Genomic DNA, 21,522 nt, shown 5'->3' with positions numbered 1-21,522 from the left:
AGGGAGGAAGAGGAGGAGAAGGAGAGGGAGAAGGATGGGGAGGAGGACAAGGAGAGGGAAAAGGATGGGGAGGAGGAGAGGGAGAAGGAAGAAGGATGGGGAGGAGGAGGAGGAGAGGGAGAAGGAGGAGGAGAAGGAAGATGGGGAAGAGGAGGAGGAGGAAGAGGATGGGAAGAAGGAGAAGGAGGAGGAGAAGAAGGAGAAGCAGGAGTAGGAAGAGAGGAGGAGGAGGAGAAGGAAGATAGGGAGGAGAAGAAGGAGGAAGAGGAGGGTGGGGAGGAGGAGAAGGAGGAGAAGCAGGAGGTGGAGAATAAAGCGAGGGAGGAGGATGGGGAGGAAAGAGGGAGGTTGATGGGGCGGAGGGAGAGGAGGAGGAGGAGGATGGGAGGGAGGAGAATGGGGAGGTGGAGGAAAAGGAGAAGGAACAGGAGGGAGAGAAGGAGGAGGAGGAGAAGGAGAAATAGAAAGGAGAAGAGGTGGAAGATGTAGTAGGAGGAGGAGGAGAAGGAGAAAGAGAAAGGAGAAGAGGCGGAAGAAGGAGTAGGAGAAAGAGGAATCCCGGACCCCGGGCCTGGGGCACGATTAGGAGCAGAACATTTTGCTGCCGGCTTTGGGGAAGGCCAGGAACTCCTTATTGGGGTCGTGGTGGGTGGGGGGGAAGGCGGCCAGCTGTCCTTTCAGCAGGGCCGAGCCGGGGCCCAGCGAGCGGGCCAAGCCCCCCGGCTCCAGGATGGCCTCCTTGCTGCCGGGCCAGGAAACGGCCGGGCCGCCCAGGGCCTGGTTCAAAGTGCTGTGTCGGAAGAGGGGGTCGTGAAACACCCCGTCCACCCAGTTTCTCAGGCTGGTGACCGGGGAGTCCTGCTGTCTGTCCGAGGCGCCTCCGGCCGTCGAGGAGGACGAGGAAGACGAGGAGGACGAGGACGAGGAACAGGAAGAGGAGGAGGAAGAGGGCCCCTGGCGCTTCAGCATGCACGAAGGAAATTCAGTCTGGTTCAGGGAGGTGGCCGTGTGGGCTAGCGACCAGATGCGGGGCTTGGCCTCCAGGATCCGAGGCTCGCCCGGCGGATGGAAGCCCATTTTGGCGTCGCCGGCGTCCAGCAGCACGTGCTTGAGGCAGCTGTGGGCCCGATCCTGAGACCGGTCCCGTTCCGGGGGGCTGCGCCCGGCCCCTCCGGCCCCTTCCCCTCCTCCCCCGCCCACCTGGGCTGGGCCGGGGGTCTTTGGGCCGGGGTCTGCCCCGGGAGGCTGGCAGGGCCCTTTCGGGGGGCCGTCAGGCCTGTCGGCCTCGATGGGGTGGAGGTCATCAAGGTCGCTCAAGTCCAGCTCCGGATCGTCCTGGCCCGCCGGGTCTGCGGCCCGAGGGGGGTTGGTGGGGGGGACCAGAAAGAAAAAGGCAGGAGTTAAAGAGGAAACCCACCCACCCCCAGAACCCTCCCTCCTCCCCTTCCCCTCCAAGAGGGAACTTGGGAGCCACAAGGGCCTGGTTCTAATTTCACATCCAAAGCTCACCTCCTCCAGGAGGTCTTCCCAAACTGAGTCCCACATTTTCCTCTGCTCCTCCTCCCCTCCCCATCGCCCCCTCCCTCTCTCTCTGCTCCACACCCCCTCCCCACCTCACAGCACTGAGTATACAGTGTGTGTATATCTATATATAATAATAATGGCATTTATTAAGCACTTACTACATGCAAAGCACTTTTCTAAGCGCTGGGGAGGTACAAGGTGATCAGGTTGTCCCTCGTGGGGCTCACAGTCTTCACCCCCATTTTACAGATGAGGTAACTGAGGCCCAGAGGAGTGAAGTGACTTGCCCAAAGTCACACAGCTGACAGTTGGCGGAGCTGGGATTCGAACCCATGACCTCTGACTCCAAAGCCCGGGCTCTTTCCTACTGAGCCACGCTGCTTCTCATATACATATATATATATGACACCTGTTTACATGTTTTGTTTTGTCGCCTGTCTCCCCCTTCTAGACTGTGACCCCATTGCTGGGTAGGGACCATCTCTATATGTTGCCAACTTGTACTTTCCAAGCGTTTAGTACAGTGCTCTGCACACAGTAAGAATATATATATATATTCTGCACACAGAATATATATATATATATTCACACTGTGTATATATACTGTACAAAGTATATATACATACAGTACATATATACACACAGTATATATATATAGATATATACACACACAGTATATATATATACACACACAGTACATATATACAGTGTATGTGTATATATACACTGTATATACAGCCCTTGCCCACGGACCCACTGGGTATACAGTATATATACAGTGTACATATATTGGGTATACAGTATATAAACAGAACTGGTGTATATATGGACAGATCTATAATTCCATTTATTTTACTAGTGATGTGTCTAGATGATGTGTTTAGAGAAGCAGCATGGCTTAGTGGAAAGAGCACGGGTTTAGGAGTCAGAGGTCATGGGTTCTAATCCCGACTCGGGCACTTATCAGCTTTGTGACTTAGGGCAAGTCACTTCACTTCTCTGGGCCACAGTTCCCTCATCTGTAAAATGGGGATGAAGACTGTGAGCCCCATGGGGGACAACCTGATGACCTTGTATTTCCCTCAGCCCTTAGAACAGTGCTTGGCACATAGTAAGCGCTTAACAAATACCCTCATTAATTCATTAAATTAATTAGATCTATCATTCTATTTATTTATTCTGAGGCTATTGAGGCCTGTCTACTTGGTTTGTTTTGTTTTCCGTCACCCCCCTTCTATTCACTAATTAATTCATTCAGTCGTATTTACTGAGCGCTCACTGTGTGCCAAGCGCTGTACTAAGCGCTTGGAAAGTACAATTCGGCAACAGATAGCGACAATCCCTCCCCAACAACCGGCTCAAAGTCTAGAAGGGGAAGACAGACAGCAAAACAAGTAGACAGGCATCAATAGCATCAGAATAGAGAAATAGAAAACGATAGATCTATACACATCATGTGAGCCCGTTGTTAGGGAGGGGTTGTGTGTCTTTGTTGCCAAATTGTACTTTTCAAGCACTTATCACAGTGTTCTGCACACGGTAAGCGCTCAATAAATACGATTGAATGAATGGATGACTGCTCTGCTGGGTGACCTTGAGCAAGTCACTTCCCTTCTCTGGGCCTCCCTCTGTAAAATGGGGATTAAGACTGTTAGCCCCACATGGGACAACCTGATTACCTCGTAATGATAATGATGATAGTATTTAAGTACTGACTATGCAGTTATGTATAAGTATGTATGTCTATGTACTTATGTATGTACTATGTATAAGCGCTTAGTACAGTGCTCTGCACACAGTAAGTGCTCAATAAATATGATTGATTATGTTCCAGGCATTGTACTAAGCGCTGGGATGGATACCGGCGAACCAGGTTGAACACAGTCCCTGGTCCCACGTGGGGCTCTCCATTTTACAGAGGAGGTCACTGAGGCCCAGAGAAACAAAGTGACTTGCCCAAGGTCACACAGCAGACAAGTGGTGGAGCCGGGATTAGAACCCATGACCTGATTCCCAAGCCATGCTCTATCCATCTACCCCAGCGCTTAGAACAGTGCTTGGCACATAGTAAGCGCTTAACAAACACCATCATCGTCATCATTATTATTATCATCACCAATGTCTGGTGCATCTAATGGGCACCAGACACTGTACTGAGCTCCTGCAGTGAGCAAAGCACTGTACTGGGTGCCTACTGAGGGAAGAAGAGCACCAGACGGCGGCCTGCTGTGTGCAGTCCACTGTACTGAGCGCCTGCTAGGAACAAAGTGCACCTTATTGGGCTATGACTGGGCAGAACACACTGTACTGAGCACCTGCTGGGTGTGGATCACAGTACTGAGAACTTATTGGGTACAAAGCACTGTACTGGATGCCTACTAAGTGCAAGGCACTTGGGGAGCATTTAGATTGTAAACCGCCGGGTCTCTGCCTTCTAGAGCTCCAATAAGGTGAGGAACTTAAATAGATGAAGATGTGGTATTTAAATGAGCAGAAGATGCAGGCGCTTAGTCCAGTGCTCTGCACACAGTAAGCGCTCAATAAATACAATTGAATGAATGAATGAATTCAGGACAAGTCACTTCACTTCTTGGTGCCTCAGTTCCCTCATCTGTCAAATGGGGATGAAGACTGTAAGCCCCAAGTGGGACAACCTGTTTACCTTGCATCTACCCCAGGACTTAGAACACTGCTTGGCACATAGCGCTTAACAAATACCAACATTATTATAATTATTCAATAGAAAGAATCGGCCCAAGGGAATAAATCAGTCAAGCAGCATGGCTCAGTGGAAAAGAGCTCGGGCTTTGGAGTCAGAGGTCTTGGGTTCAAATCCCGGCTCCGCCAATTGTCAGTTGTGTGACTTTGGCCAAGTCACTTCACTTCTCTGTGCCTCAGTTACCTCATCTGTAAATGTTTTGTTTTGTTCTCTGTCTCCCCCTTCTAGACTGTGAGCCCACTGTTGGGTAGGGACGGTCTCTATATGTTGCCAACTTGTACTGCCCAAGCGCTTAGTACAGTGCTCTGCACACTGTAAGCGCTCAATAAATATGATTGATTGATTGATTGTAAAATAGGGATTAAGACTGTGAGCCCCCACCGTGGGACAACCTGATCGCCTTTTAGACTGTGAGCCCACTGTTGGGTAGGGACTGTCTCTATATGTTGCCAATTTGTACTTCCCAAGCGCTTAGTACAGTGCTCTGCACATAGTAAGCGCTCAATAAATACAATTGATGATGATGATGATGATCGCCTTGTAACCTCCCCAGCGCTTAGAACAGTGCTTTGCACATAGTGAGCGCTTAATAAATATTATTATAATCAGTCAATAAATAGATAAAATACGTGGGTGCTGGCAGGGCCATAAAGGAGGGCAAGATCCAGAAGGATGGAGGGGAGGGAGTAATCTGGGAAGGCCAAGCGGAGGAGGTTTTTAGGGGACTTTGAAAGATGGAAAGAGTCGTGATTTGGTGAAGATGAGTGTCTGGTGGCGGAGGCGGGGAGAGAAGGGTGACCTTCCAAGAGGGCATCAATCAATTAGTCAGATTTATTGAGCGCTAACTGTGTGCAGAGTACTGCACTGAGCAAGAAATGAGGGAGCGATGGGTCGACAGTGTGCAGAGCACTGCGCTAAACACTGTACTACAGAAAAGTAGCGTGGCTCAGTGGAAAGAGCCCGGGCTTGGGAGTCAGAGGTCATGGGCTCTGATCCCCGCTCCCCCACATGTCTGCTGTATGACCTTGGGCAAGTCGCTTCACTTCTCTGAGCCTCAGTGACCTCATCTGGAAAATGGGGATAAAGACTATGAGCCCCACGTAGGGCAACGTGATCGCCTCGTCTCCTCCCCAGTGCTTAGAACAGTGTTTCGCACATAGCAAGTGCTTAATAAATGCCATCATTATTATTATTACTAAGTGAGAAATGAGTGAGCGATGGGTCGAAACAACGTGGCCGAGTGAGAAGCACCGGGACCTAGTGGAAAGAGCCTGGGCCTGGGCCCCAGAGGCCCTGGGTTCTAATCCCCCTCCGCCACTTGTCAGCTGGGTGACTTTGGGCCAGTCACTTCCCTTCTCCGTGCCTCAGTTCCCTTACCTTTCCAGATGGTGAGCCCGTTTTTGGGTAGGGATTGTCTCTGTTGCCAAATTGGACTTTCCAAGCACTTCGTCCAGTGCTCTGCACACAGTAAGTGTTCAATAAATACGATTGAATAAATGAAAAAGGGGGATGCAACCTAGACTGCGAGCCCCAGGTGAGACAGAGACTGGGTGGCCCCAGATAAGCCTGCATAGAACAGTGCTTGGCACATAGTGAGTGCTTAAAACCTAGCCCCTCCCCAAACCCTCCCTGTAATAATAATAATAGTATTTGTTAAGCGCTATGTGCCAAGCACTGTTCTAAGCACTGGGTAATACAAAGTAATCAGGTTGTCCCACGGGGGGCTCACAGTTATCTGTAAAGTGCTTTACAAATAAAAATAAAATAATGGCATTTTTATTAAGCGCTTACTATGTGCAAAGCACTGTTCTAAGCACCGGGGAGGTTACAAGGTGATCAGGTTGTCCCACGGGGGGCTCACAGTCTTCATCCCCATTTTCCAGATGAGGGAGCCGAGGCCCAGAGAAGTGAAGTGACTTGCCCAAAGTCACCCAGCTGACAGTTGGTGGAGCCGGGATTTGAACCCCTGACTCCAAAGCCCGTGCTCTTTCCACTGAGCCACGGAAATACTAACATTATAATTATTACTAGAGGCGGGCTTAGAACCCACGACCTCTGATAATAATAATAATAATAATGGCATTTATTAAGTGCTTACCATGTGCAAAGCACTGTTCTAAGCACTGGGGAGGTTACAAGGTAATCAGGTTGGCCCACGGGGGGCTCACAGTCTCAATCCCTATTTTGCAGATGAGGGAACTGAGGCTCAGAGAAGTGAAGTGACTGGCCCAAAGTTGGTGGAGTCGGTGATTTGAACCCCTGACGTCTGACTCCAAAGCCCGGGCTCTTCCCACTGAGCCACGGAAATACCAACATTATTATTATTATTAGAGGCGGGCTTCGAACCCACGACCTCTGATAATAATAATAATAATAATAAGGGCATTTATTAAGTGCTTACTATGTGCAAAGCACTGTTCTAAGCACTGGGGAGGTTACAAGGTAATCAGGTTGGCCCACGGGGGGCTCACAGTCTCAATCCCTATTTTGCAGATGAGGGAACTGAGGCTCAGAGAAGTGAAGTGACTGGCCCAAAGTTGGTGGAGTCGGTGATTTGAACCCCTGACCTCTGACTCCAAAGCCTGTGCTCTTTCCACTGAGCCACGGAAGTACCAACATTATTATTATTAGAGGCGGGCTTAGAACCCACGACCTCTGATCCCAAGCCCGGGCTCTTTCCACTGCTTCCCTCTCCCCTCCGGACGAACCGACCTTCGGCCTTGTCGCCCTTGAGGGCATCATCCTGAGCTTCCTCCTCCTCTTCCTCCTCCTCCTCCTCCTCCTCCTCCTCCTCCTCCTCCTCCTCGTAGGGTCGTTTGTCGTCCGAGCACTTGTTCCTGGGGGGCCAGGTCATCTTGTTCTCCTTCTTCAGCCGGCGCCGGGCGTTGGCGAACCAGGTGGACACCTGGGTGAGGGTCATCTTGGTGATGATGGCCAGCATGATCTTCTCGCCCTTGGTGGGGTAGGGGTTCTTGCGGTGCTCCTGCAGCCAGGCCTTCAGCGTGCTGGTGGTCTCCCGGGTGGCGTTCTTCCTGCGAGTGCCCCCGTCCATCGTGCCATACCTGCCACAAACCCCGTGGGGTGGAGAAGGAAGGCAGCGTGGCTCGGTGGAAAGAACCCGGGCTTTGGAGTCACAAGCCATGGGTTCCAATCCCGCCTCCGCCACTTGTCAGCTGGGTGACTTTAGGCCAGTCACTTCCCTTTTTTTTTTTTAATGGCATTTATTAAGCACTTACTATCATCATCGTCAATCGTATTTATTGAGCGCTTAAGGTGTGCAGGGCACTGTACTAAGCGCTTGGGAAATACAAGTTGGCAACACATAGAGACAGTCCCTACCCAACAGTGGGCTCACAGTCTAGAAGGGGGAGACAGAGAACAAAACCAAACATATTAACAAAATAAAATAAATAGAATAGATATGTACAAGTAAAATAAATAAATAGAGTACTATGTTCTAAGCATCTTTATATGTTGCCAGGTTATACTTCCCAAGCGCTTAGTACAGTGCTCTGCACACAGTAAGCGCTCAATAAATACGATTGATTGATTCTAAGCGCTGAGGGGGAGTACAAGTTGATCAAGTTGTCCCACGTGGGGCTCACAGTCTTAATCCCTATTTTACAGATGAGGTAACTGAGGCTCAGAGAAGTGAAGCGCCTTGCCCAAGGTCACACAGCAGACAATGTGGTGGAGTCGGGATTCGAACCCATGACCTCTGACTCCAAAGCCCGGGCTCTTTCCACTGAGCCACGCTGCTTCTCTATGTCACTTTTAGACTGTGAGCCCACTGTTGGGCAGGGACTGTCTCTATATGTTGCCAACTTGTACTTCCCAAGCTCTTAGTACAGTGCTCTGCACACAGTAAGCGCTCAATAAATACGATTGATTGATTGATTGATTCTCTGTGTCGCAGTGACCTCATTCATTCATTCAGTTCATTCAATCGTATTGATTGAGCGCTTACTGTGTGCAGAGCACTGGACTGAGCGCCTGGGAAGTCCAAGCTGGCAACATATAGAGACGGTCCCTACCCGACAGCGGGCTCACAGTCTAGAAGGGGGAGACAGAGGACAAAACAAAACATATTAACAAAATAAAATAAATAGAATATGTACAAATAAAATAAATCAATAAATAGAGTAATAAATCCGCACAAACATATATACATATATACAGGTGCTGTGGGGAGGGGAAGGAGGTAAGGCAGGGGGGATGGAGAGGGGAGAAGAGGGGGAGAATGGAATGGGGATGAAGACTGGGAGCCCCCCGTGGGACAACCTGATCACCTTGTAACCTCCCCAGCGCTTAGAACAGTGCTTTGCACATAGTAAGCACTTAATAAATGTCGTCATCATCATTATTATTATTCATATGCTCCCACACACACATATACATGCACACTCATAAATTTAAACTGAGAGCTCGCTTGGGACTCCATCTAATCTAGCTGGCATTGCCTTCCAGCGCCTAGCACAGGGCTTTTAGCGCACTTACCTCCTTCCCCTCCCCACAGCACCTGTATATATGTATATATATTTGTATGTATTTATTACTCTATTTATTTTACTTGTACATATTTATTCTATTTCCTTTATTTTGTTAATATGTTTTGTTTTCTTGTCTGTCTCCCCCTTCTAGACCGTGAGCCCGCTGTTGGGTAGGGACCGTCTCTAGATGTTGCCAACTTGGACTTCCCAAGCGCTTAGTACAGCGCTCTGCACACAGTAAACGCTCAATAAATACGATTGAATGAATGAATGGATGAATTGTAAACGCTTCACAAACATTCACACACACTCCCAACTTTAGATTGGGGGCCTCTGGAGGGTTTGCGATGGGGTCTAATGTGATTATCCTACATCTTCATTGTACAGTGCTTGGCATCGACTAGGCGCTTCGTGTTCACACAAACACACCCCACCATTCATTCATTCAATCGTATTTATTGAGCGCTTACTGTGTGCAATGCACTGGACTAAGCGCTTGGGAGAGAATCATACCCACACACAACTTTAGATTGGGGGCCTCTTGAGGGTTTGGGATGGGGTCTAATGTGATTATCCTACATGTTCCTTGCACAGTGCTTGGCATCGATTAGGTGCTTCGCGTTCACACAAACACCCTCTTCCACCATTCTTTCATTCAATTGTATTTATTGAGCGCTCACTGTGTGCAAAGCACTGGACTAAGCGCTTGGGAGAGAATCATACCCACACACAACTTTAGATTGGGGGCCTCTTGAGGGTTTTGGACGGGGTCTAATGTGATTATCCTACATCTTCCTTGCACAGTGCTTGGCACTTTACATTCACACAAACACCCCCCCCCCCCACCACCATTCTTTCATTCAATCGTATTTATTGAGCGCTCACTGTGTGCAAAGCACTGGACTAAGCGCTTGGGAGATAATCATACCCACACACAACTTTAGATTGGGGGCCTCTTGAGGGTTTGCGATCGATGGGGTCTAATGTGATTATCCTACATCTTCCTTGCACAGTGTTTGGCATCGACTAGGCGCTTTGCGTTCACACAAACACCTCCCTCCACCATTCTTTCATTCACTCGTATTTATTGAGCGCTCACTGTGTGCAAAGCACTGGACTAAGCGCTTGGGAGAGGGCAATACACACGCGAGGCGCACAGTAAGCGTGCTTTGCACATAGTAAGCGCTTAACAAATGCCATTATTACATTACATTATTACAAATACCATTATTACTATACACACGAACACACACCCACTCCCCAAAGTTTCAAGAGGAAGCTCCTGAACTCATGTTGAAGCTGAACTTCTAGATTGTGAGCCCGTTGTTGGGTAAGGACTGTCTCTGGTGCCGACTTGTACTTTCCAAGCGCTTAGTACAGTGCTCTGCACATAATAAGTGCTTAATAATAATAATTGGCATTTTGTTAAGCGCTTACTATGTGCAAAGCACTGTTCTAAGCGCTGGGGAGGATACAGGGTGATCAGGTTGTCCCTCATGGGGCTCACAGTCTTAATCCCCATTTTACAGATGAGGTAACTGAGGCCCAGAGAAGTGAAGTGACTTGCCCAAGATCACACAGCAGACATGTGGTGGAGTCGGGATTCGAACCCATAACCTCTGACTCCAAAGCCCGTGCTCTTTCCACTGAGCCACGCTGCTCCTCTTAGCCACGCTTCTACTCTTAACAAATACCTTTATTACTATACTGACACAGACACATATTCCCCAAAGTTTCAAGAAGCAGCGTGGCTCAGTGGAAAGAACCCGGGCTTTGGAGTCAGAGGTCATGGGTTCAAATCCCGGCCCCCGCCAATTGTCAGCTGTGTGACTTTGGGCAAGTCACTTAACTTCTCTGTGCCTCAGTTCCCTCATCTGTAAAATGGGGATGAAGACTGTGAGTCCCGCCCCGTGGGACAACCTGATCACCTTGTAACCTCTCCAGCGCTTAGAACAGTGCTTGGCACATAGTAAGCGCTTAATAAATGCCATCAAAAAAAGAGAAAGCTCCTAAACTCATGTTGAAGCTGAACTTCTAGACTGTGAGCCGAGTTGTACTTTCCAAGCGCTTAGTACAGTGCTCTGCACATAGTAGGCGCTTAACAAATACCATCCTTATTACCCAAACCTCCTGCCCTGCCCAGGGGCGAGATGGCACTCCTGCAGATCACCCGCAGAACAAGGACAGGCCGACTTGTAATAATAATAATAATAATAATAATAATAATAATAATAGCATTTGTTAAGCACTTACTATGTGTGAAGCACTGTTCTAAGCGCTAGGGTGGATACAAGGTGATGATGATGATGGCATTTGTTAAGCGCTTACCATGTGAAAATCACTGTTCTAAGAGCTGGGGAGGATACAAGGTGATCATGGTGTCCCATGTGAGGCTCACAGTCTGAATCCCCATTTTACAGATGAGGTAACTGAGGCACAGAGGTTAAGTGACTTGCCCAAAGTCACACAGCTGACAATTAGGGAAAGCAGCATGACTCATTGGTAAGAGGACGGGCTTTGGAGTCAGAGGTCACGGGTTCAAATTCCGACTCCACCAATTGTCAGCCGTGTGACTTTGGGCAAGTCACTTCACTTCTCTGTGTCTCAGTTACCTCATCTGGAAAATGGGGATTAAAACTGTGAGCCCCCTGTGGGACAACCTGGCCACCTTGTAACCTCCCCAGCACTTAGAACAGTGCGTTGCACATAGTAAGCGCTTAATAAATGCCATCATTAAATTGGCGGAGCTGGGATTTGAACCCATGACCTCTGACTCCAAAGCCCGTCCTCTTACCAATGAGCCACGCTGCTTCTCTACTTCCAAGCGCTTAGTACAGTGCTCTGTACATAGTAAGTGCTCAATAAATACGATTGAATGAATGACAGGCCCAACTCCCCCACCCCCCTGCTCCCAGTTCTGTTTGATAAGCGCCCCTTCCAGAGAAGAGATTCAAATGACCTCGGGGTAGAGCTGTTAATAGAAATGCATTTCCTCCCAGTTCTTTATTAGTCATCTCTCCTACCCTTTTGTTCATGAAACGGTAAAAAAAAAATAATAATAAATAAATAAAAACGCGACGCCTAAGACACCGGACTTCACCTGAATATTTAATGTGCGGATCCACGAAAGGTCACCGGTGCCCAGTGGGCTTAAAAGGTTGAAATGTCCTAAGTGGAGGGTTTTTTTTTTTCTCTTCTGCTGTTTTAAAGCTAATAAACAGGAGCGGCCCACCCATTCCTCACTTAAAGCCCCCCAACCATATTCCCAGAAATGGGAAGCGGATTTTTGAGATGAAGGAGACGAATTGGGCGATGAACGGGAGCATTAATTGGTCCCTCCAGTGAAGATTGAGGGGCTGACACTCCCTAGAACGAGAGTATTTAATAATGATAATAATAATAATAACAATAATAATAATAGTAATCATGATGGCATTTGTTAAGCGCTTACTATGCACTTTTCTAAACGCTGGGGGAAGATATAAGGTGATCAGGTTGTCCCACGTGGGGCTCACAGTCTTCATCCCCATTTTACAGATGAGGGAACTGAGGCCCAGAAGTGAAGTGACTGGCCCAAAGTCACCCAACTGACAAGTGGTGGAGCCGGGATTAATAATGATAATAATGATAATAATAATGGTATTTGTTAAGCGCTTACTATGTGCTAAACACTGGGGGAGATACCAGGTAATCAGGTTGCCCCATGGAGGGCTCACCAGTCTTAATCCCCATTTTGCAGATGAGGTAACTGAGGCACAGAGAAGTGAAGTGACTTGCCCAAAGTCACACAGCAGACATGTGGCACATGTGGATTCGAACCCACGACCTCTGACTCCCAAGCCCGGGGGTCTTTCCACTGAGCCACGCTGCTTCTCTTTACTGAGCGTTTATCCTATTGCAGAGCACCGTCCTAAGCGCTTGGGTCAACACACACCCCTAACTCTTCCCCTCCCAAACCCCGACTAGTTTAACAAATGGCCTCAGTGACCTCATCTGTAAAATGGGGATGAAGACTGTGAGCCCACCGTGGGACAACCTGAATACTTTGTAACCTCCCCAGCGCTTAGAACAGTGCTGTGCACATAGTAAGTGCTTAATAAATGCCGTTATTATTATTATTAAATGCCATATGTCTCTATAGAGGTCTAGGCTTCCGTCCAGAAGCCTTCATTCATTCATTCAATCGTATTTATTGAGCGCTTACTGTGTGCAGAGCACTGTACTAAGCGCTTGGGAAGTACAAGTTGGCAACATAAGCAGATTGTCAGAGAAGAACTTAATAATAATAATTAATAATTATGGTCTTTGTTAAGCGCTTACTATGTGCCAAGCACTGTTCTAGGCACTGGGGGAGATACGGGGTAATCAGGTTCATTCATTCATTCATTCAATCAATCGTATTTATTGAGCGCTTACTGTGTGCAGAGCTAAGCGCTTGGGAAGTACAAGTTGGCAACATATAGAGACGGTCCCTACCCAACAGTGGGCTCACAGTCTAGAAGGGGGAGACAGAGAACAAAACAAGACATACTAACAAAATAAAAGAAATAGAATAAATATGCACAGATAAAATAAATACATAAATAAAGTAATAGGTTGTCCCACGTGGGGCTCACAGTCTTCATCCCCATTTTACAGATAAAGGAATTGAGGCACAGAGAAGTGACGTGATTTGCCCAAAGTCACACAGCTGACAAGTGCGGAGTCGGGATTAGAACCCACGACCTCCGTCTCCCAAGCCCGGGCTCTTTCCACTGAGCCACGCTGCTTCTCAAAATAAATAGAGTTATAATTATGTACAAGGATACACAAGCGCTGTGGGGAAGGGAAGGGGGTAGGGCAGAGGGAGGGAGGTGGGGAGGGGAGGAGGAGGAATAATGATGATGGTATTTGTTAAGCACTTACTAGTGCGAAGCACTGTTGTAAACGCTGGGGAGATACAAGGTGATCAGGTTGTACCACGTGGGGCTCACAGTCTTCATCCCCATTTTACAGATGAGGGAACTGAGGCACAGATAATAATAATAATAGCATTTGTTAGCTGCTTACTTTGTGCCAAGCACTGTTATAAGTGCTGGGGGAGATACAAGGTCATCAGGTTGTCCCACGTGGGGCTCACAGTCTTCATCCCCATTTTACAGATGAGGGAACTGAGGCCCAGAGAATACTACTACTACTACTAATAATAGTAGTAGTAGTATTTGTTAGGTGCTTACTTTGTGCCAAGCACTGTTCTAAGCGCTGGGGGAGATACAAGGTGATCAGGTTGTCCCACGTGGGGCTCACAGTCTTCATCCCCATGCTTGGGAGAGGAGAAGGTGAGGGGGTGTGGAGCAGAAGCAGCGTTGCTTAGGGGAAAGAGTCAGAGGTTGTGGGTTCTAATCCTGACTCCACCACACGTCTGTTGTGTGACCTTGGGCAAATCACTTAACGTCTCTGTGCCTCAGTTACTCATCTGTAAAATGGGATTAAAACTGTGAGCCCCACATGGGACAACCTGATTACCCTCTATCTACCCTAGTCTATCTTCTAGACTGTGAACCCACTGTTGGGTAGGGACCGTCTCTATATGTTGCCAACTTGGACTTCCCAAGCGCTTAGTACAGTGCTCTGCACACAGTAAGCGCTCAATAAATACGATTGAATGAATGAATGAATGAATACCCTAGCGCTTAGAGCAGTGCTCGGCACATAATAAGAATAATAATGGCATCTATTAAGCGCTTACTATGTGCAAAGCACTGTTCTAAGCGCTGCGGAGGTTACAAGGTGATCAGGTTGTCCCACGGGGGGCTCACAGTCTTCATCCCCATTTTCCAGATGAGGGAACTGAGGCCCAGAGAAGTGAAGTGACTTGCCCCAGGTCACACAGCTGACAATTGGCAGCATTGGCATTTGAACCCATGACCTCTGCCTCCAAAGCCCGGGCTCTTTCCACTGAGCCACGAAGCGCTTACCAAATACCAACATCATTATTATTATTAGAGCAGAGGGATTTTTTTTTCTCCTTGATTCCCGCGTTTGATTGCTTTTTTTTGTTTGTTTGTTGGTATTTTTGTTTCTCACCTGTCATACTGATACTGGCTGAGCGTGGGATCGTAAGGGTAATAGGCCGCCGCCGCCGCCGCCGCCGCCGCCGCCTGCGTAATTCCCGCGGGCGCTGAAGCAGGCCCATCCTTCGAGTCGAAACTATTCTATAATCAGCAATAAGAGAAATTAAGCGACATTAATCCGCCCCGGATCCTGATGGGGTGCGCAGCCCGTTCTGCCTTCCCCGAAACAACTCCCCACTCTTCAGAGTAATAATAATAATAACAATAATAATTATAACAACAATAATCATCATCAATCGTATTTATGGAGCGCTTGCTATGTGCAGAGCACTGTACTAAGCGCTTGGGAAGTAAAAATTGGCAACATATAGAGACAGTCCCTACCCAACAGTGGGCTCACAGTCTAAATAGTAATAATATTAATAATAATAATAATAATATAATAATGATGATGGTATTTGTTAAGCGCTTACTCTGTGCAAAGCACTGTTCTAAGCGCTGGGGGGATGCAAAGAGATCAGGTTGCCTCACGTGGGGCTCACAGTCCCCACGTTAGTGAGGCAACATATAGAGATAGTCCCTACCCAACAGTGGGCTCACAGTCTAAATAATAATAATATTAATAATAATAATAATAATGATGGTATTTGTTAAGCGCTTACTCTGTGCAAAGCACTGTTCTAAGCGCTGGGGGGATACAAAGTGATCAGGTTGCCTCACGTGGGGCTCACAGTCTTAGTGAAGTAACTGAGGCCCAGAGAAGTGAAGTGACTTGCCCAAAGTCACCCAGCTGACAACTGATGGAGCCGGGATTCGAACACATGACCTCTGACTCCAAAGCCCGGGCTCTTTCCACTGAGCCAAATAGTATTTGTTAAGCGCTTACTATAGGACAGGCACTGTACTAAGCGCTGGGGTGGATCCCAGCAGCGTGGCTCAGTGGAAAGAGCCCGGGCTTGGGAGTCAGAGGTCATGGGTTCTAATCCTGGCCCCGCCACTTAATAATAATAATGATGGCATTTGTTAAGCGCTTACTATGTGCAAAGCACAGCTCTAAGCGCTGAGGAGGTTACAAGGTGATCAGGTTGTCCCACGTGGGGCTCACAGTCTTCCTCCCCATTTTACAGGTGAGGGAACTGAGGCCCAGAGAAGTGACTTGCCCGAAGTCACACAGCTGACCTTTGATTTGAACCGGGATTTGATTTGATTCAGGAAGCCGGGATAGGAGGGAGAGCAGGCACTGAATCCCCATTTTGCGGATGAGGGAACTGAGGCACGGAGAAATGAAAAGATCTTGACCTGGGGCAGATTCCTGGGCTCTTTCCACTAGGCCCGGCTGCTTCTTGTAGTTATTAAAAGTGCGCTCACTGTGTGCGTAGCGCTGAACCGAGGGCCGGGGGCTGGGTTTATTCCTCGGAAACTACTCTCCGGGTCTTCTGCTCTTGGTCTGAAAAGTTTAGAAGTCCGGGCCAAGGTGGAGACATTGTCTCCTGCGCATCCAGCCCCCTCCCGAAGGCCCGGGGAGATCTACAGCAGCCGGATCGTTTAGCAAATAGGAGAATTTCGACGCCCCGCTGCTCCAGAGAAACTTTGCCCGGCTTCCTTCTCAGGGAAGGAATCCTTCAGACGCATTAACCCTCCCCGAAACGATGGGCCAGAGGGGAAAGTTCATTCCGAATGGCTCTGGGATGACACTTTTAACAAAACTCGGGTTGTTTCTCATTGTCCCTGCAGCTAGTAGTGGGACCAATAGCCTAAGTAGGGAAGAGGAAGAGTTTATATATATAAACCCATATATATATATAAAACCCTTATATATATACACATATACATACATATATATGTGCATATATATGTTGCCAATGCCAATGTATATATTATGTTGCCAATTTGTGCTTCCCAAGCGCTTAGTACAGTACTATGTACTGTACTATGTACTATGTACTGTACTATGTACTATGTACTGTACTGTACTGTACTTAGTACTATGCGCTCTGCACATAGTAAGCGCTCAATAAATACGATTGATTGATTGATTGATTGATATATATAACCCCCCACATATTTATGTATATATATAAACCCACACATATATAAACCCATATATAAAACCTCTCTATACACACACACACATATATATACATATATATGTCTATATGTATGTATATAAGCCACACTGCTTCTTTTCTATATATATATATGTATATATATATAGAAAAGAATATGTACATATATATAAATCTATGTATATATAGAAAAGAAGCAGTGTGGCTCAGTGGAAAAAGCCCGGGCTTGGGAGTCCGAGGTCATGGGTTCTAATCCCGGCTCCGCCACTTGTCAGCTGTGTGACTTTGGGCAAGTCACTTCTCTGTGCCTCAGTTCCCTCATCAGGAAAATGGGGATGAAGACTGTGGGGCTCACCTGGGACAACCTTATTTACCTTGTATTCCCAGCACTTAGAACAGTGCTTGGCACACAGTAAGCGCTTAACAAATACCAGCATTATTATTATATATATATATATATGAAATAAAGAAAAAGAAAATAAAACACAAACTCCCACCACAAATCATCCCCACTACATGGTGGGAAATCAATAATCTAATCACTCTTCTACCTCCTCCCCCCACTGGACCCAAAGCATCAGTTTTCAAGTAGGAAGAGGAGGCCGGGATGGGGAGAGAATGATAATAATAATAATGGTATTTGTTAAGCGCTTTTACTATGTGCCAGGCACTGCACTAAGCGCTGGGGTGGATCCAACCTAATCAAGTTGGACACAGTCTCTGTCCCACGTGAGGCTCACAGTCTCAATCCCCATTTTCCAGATGAGGTCACTGAGGCCCAGAGAAGTGAAGCGATTTACTCAAGGTCACCCAGCCGACAAGTGGCAGGGTAGGGATTAGAACCCATGACCTTCCGACGCCCAGGCCCGGGCTCTAGCCACTATGCCAGGCTGCTTCTCTAGGATGAGGAGGATAATAATAATAATAATAATAATAATTAATAATGATGGTATTCGTTAAGTGCTTACTATGCTCCAAACACTGTTCTAAGAGCTGGAGTAGATACAAGGTCATCAGGTGGTCCCACATGGGGCTCATTGTCTTAATTCCCATTTGACAGATGAGGTAACTGAGGCCAAGAGAAGGGAAGGGGCTTGCCCTAGGTCACACAGCTGACAGCAGCAGAGCCGGGATGAGAACCAAGCCTTCCTTTCCACCAAGCCAGGCTGCTTCTTTATGGAGAGGGTGGGGAAGATGGAAAGAGGGGGGAGGAGGGAGAGGGAGAGGAGGGTGGAGGGAGGATGGAGAGGGTGGGGGAGGGTAGAGGGAGGATGGAGAAGGGGAGGAGCATGGAGAGAGGGAGGAAGATGGAGAGGGTGGAGGAAGATGGAGGGAGGATGGAGAGGGAGAGGGGGAGGAGGATGGAGAGAAGGAGGAAGATGGAGAAGGTGGAGGAGGATGGAGAGAGGGAGGAAGATGGAGAGGGTGGGGAGGATAGAGGGGGGAGGAAGATGAAACGGGAGGAGGATGGAGAGGATGGAGGAAGATAGAGAAAGGGGGGAGGATGGAAAGGGTGGAGGAGGAGGGAGATAGGGAGGAGGATGGAGAAGGTGGAGGAGGATGGAGAGGGAAGGATGGAGAGGGGGAGGATGGAGAAAGGGGGAGGATGGAGGGGGGAAGGATGGAGAGGGTGGGGAGGATGGAGAGAGGGGAGAATGGAGAGAGGGGAGGATGGAGAGAGGAGAGGATGAAGAGAAGGGAGGATGGAGGGGCGGGGAGGATGGAGAGACGGGAAGGATGGAGAGGGTGGGGGAGGATGGGGAAGGGGGAGGATGGGGAAGGGGGAGGATGGAGAAGGGGGAGGATGGAGAAGGGGAGGATGGAGAAGGGGGAGGATGGAGAAAGGGGGAGGATGGAGAGGGCAGAGGAGGATGGAGGGGGAGGATGGAGAGGATGGGGAGGTTGAAGAAAGGGAGGGGACGGAGAAGGGGAGGATGGAGAGGGGGAAGGATGGGGAGGATGTAGAAGGGGAGGATGGAAAAAAGGAGGAGGATGGAGAGGATGAAGAAGGGGGGAGGATGGAGTGGGTGGGGAGGATGGAGAAAGGGGGGAGGATGGAGAAAGGGAGAGGATGGACAGGGTGGAGGAGGATGGGGGGGGGGAAGGCTGGAGAGGATGGAGAAAGGCGAATCTCGTTTCCCATTTGAAGCGGTCCCGGGGGAGGGGTCTTACCAAGGAGTAAAAGGCGGAGGCTTCGGTGCCGTAGGTAACGTAGTTTCCATAGCCCTGGGGGCTGCCATAGGGGTTTCCGTAGACCCCCAAGGCGGCGGCCGAGTTGAGCTCATGCCTGGCGGTGGCCAGCAGCCTGCCGTCGTACACCGGACAATACACCGGGGGCTGAGCAGAGCCCCCCGCTCCGGGCTCCTCGCAGCACGGGCTCAGGGAATTGGTGCTCATCAGGAACTGAAAACGACAAAAGCCATTGGGCCCGTGGCATTCAAACGGGACAGGAACCAGAAACATGCTGCTCTTCCGCGCTCACTAGAGGCCCGCCACTGTCCTAAGCGCTGGGGTAATAATGATGGCATTTCTTAGGCGCTTACTATGTGCCAAGCACTGTTCTAAGCACTGGGGTTGGGGGTGGGGACAATGATAATAATAATGATGGCATTTCTTAAGCGCTTACTATGTGCCAAGCACTGTTCCAAGCGCTGGGGAGGATACAAGGTGATCAGGTTGTCCCATGTGGGGCTCACAGTCTTCACCCCCATTTTCCAGATGAGGGAACGGAGGCCCAGAGAAGTGAAGTGGCTTGCCCAAAGTCACACAGCTGACAAGTGGCCACATCAGGTTGTCCCACGTGGGGCTCACAGTCCTCATCCCCATTTTCCAGATGAGGGAACTGAGGCCCAGAGGCGCGAAGTGACTTGCCCAAAGTCACCCAGCAGACAAGTGACGGAGACGGGATTTGAACCCACGACCTCTGACTCCAAAGCCCGGGCTCTTTCCACTGAGCCACGCTAACGGGTTGTCCCACGCAGGACTCACGGGGGCTGGCAGGCAGAAGGACAAGGGTTATTTTCCTGGCTCCACCATTGTCTGCTGTGTGACCTTGGGTAAGTTACTTCACTTTTCTGTGACTCAGGGAGTCTGTGAGATATTTCACTTGTAAATATTTACTATTCTATTTACTTTGTCAATGACGTGTATATAGCTTTAATTTTATTTGTTCTGACAACTTTGACACCTGTCTACATGTTTTGTTTTGTTGTCTGTCTCCCCCTTCTTGACTGTGAGCCCGTTGTTGGGTAGGCCGTCTCTAGATGTTGTCAACTTGCACTTTCCAAGCGCTTAGTACAGTGCTCTGCACACAGTAAGCGCTCAATAAATACGATTGAATGAATGAACGAAGTTAAATGACTTGCCCAAAGTCACACAGCTGAAAAGGGGCAGAGCCGGGATTAGAGCCCACGCCCTCTGACTCCCAAACGCGGGCTTTTCCATTAAGGCACGCTGCTGCTCTTATGTTGCCCATAGTTACTTCCCAGGCGCTTAGTACAGTGCTCTGCACACCGTAAGCGCTCAATGAATACGATTGAATGAGAGCAGACACCAGGTAAGCTACCAGGGGGAGCAAAGAACGCTCCAGGCTCTTTCGGTGGGTTTGAGGCCAACGGGATAAATTCCAAGGGAGGGCAGGAGGAGGGAAGAGGGAATGTTTAGCTTTCCCAAACGCGGATCCTGAAAAGTTACTTTTTACACCTTTGATTTGCAAAGTTACTTTTTACACCTTTGATTTACAAACCGCTTTGAAAGGACGGCCCCTCTCCCCCCCTAAAGCTTCCACCTGCGCCCCTAAAGCGCCTTTTCCCTCAATGATTCGTGTGTGTTTACCTTGGCTGCAGATTTCTAACACACAGGCACGCTGACACACAAACACACACACCCACACGCTCCCATCTGTTATTAATCTGCCGTCTTTTAGGTATTCCCCAGCGTTTCTATAATTACTCGTTTAAGGCACTTAGCTATTTCCTTTCTTAGATCCTTTATGTATATCCTTATATCCTTTATTATAGCTTGAATTCTATTTGTTCTGATGATTTTGACACCTGTCTACATGTTTTTGTTGTCTTCCTCCCCCTTCTAGACTGTTGAGCCCGTTGTTGGGTAAGGACCGTCTCTGTACGTTGTCGACTTGTACTTCCCAAGCGCTTAGTACAGTGCTCTGCACACAGAAGCGCTCAATAAATACGATTGAATGAATGAATGAATATCCTTTACTATAGCTTTAATTCTATTTGTTCTAATGATTTTGACACCGGTCTACATGCTTTTGTTTTGTTGTCTGTCTCCCCCTTTTAGACTGTTGAGCCCGTTGTTGGGTAAGGACCGTCTCTGTATGTTGTCGACTTTCCAAGCGCTTAGTACAGTGCTCTGCACACAGAAGCGCTCAATAAATACGATTGAATGAATGAATGAATATCCTTTATTATAGCTTTAATTCTATTTGTTCTGACGATTTTGACACCTGTCTCCATGTTTTGTTTTGTTGTCTGTCTCCCCCTTCTAGACTGTGAGCCCGTTGTTGGGGAGGGACCGTCTCTATCTGTTGCCGACTTGTACTTCCCAAGCGCTTAGTACAGTGCTCTGCACACAGTAAGCGCTCAATAAATACGATTGAATTTCCTATTTGGAGAAGCAGGATCTGAAAAGGAATTTAAACCTGG

At 48.4% G+C, this 21,522-nt stretch overlaps 1 protein-coding gene across 1 annotated transcript in view; it reads right to left on the bottom strand.

Annotated features, from left to right (window-relative positions):
- Positions 1-482: 482 nt before the first annotated feature.
- Positions 483-21,522, bottom strand: part of IRX4 (iroquois homeobox 4) — a 32,380-nt gene continuing 11,340 nt past the window's right edge. Inside the window, exons 3-6 of the mRNA XM_038770359.1 lie at positions 19,025-19,255; positions 14,800-14,927; positions 6,956-7,305; positions 483-1,349 (exon numbers count right to left, since the gene is read on the bottom strand). Coding sequence (XP_038626287.1) covers positions 583-1,349; positions 6,956-7,305; positions 14,800-14,927; positions 19,025-19,255 — 1,476 coding nt within the window. The 3' untranslated portion in view covers positions 483-582. The remainder of the gene's footprint in view (positions 1,350-6,955; positions 7,306-14,799; positions 14,928-19,024; positions 19,256-21,522) is intronic.

Source organism: Tachyglossus aculeatus, chromosome X3 (assembly GCF_015852505.1).
Source record: "Tachyglossus aculeatus isolate mTacAcu1 chromosome X3, mTacAcu1.pri, whole genome shotgun sequence".
Classification (NCBI taxonomy): Eukaryota; Metazoa; Chordata; class Mammalia; order Monotremata; family Tachyglossidae; genus Tachyglossus; species Tachyglossus aculeatus.
Note: the sequence above shows the minus strand (reverse complement) of the source record. Positions and strands in the feature narration are given on the sequence as shown.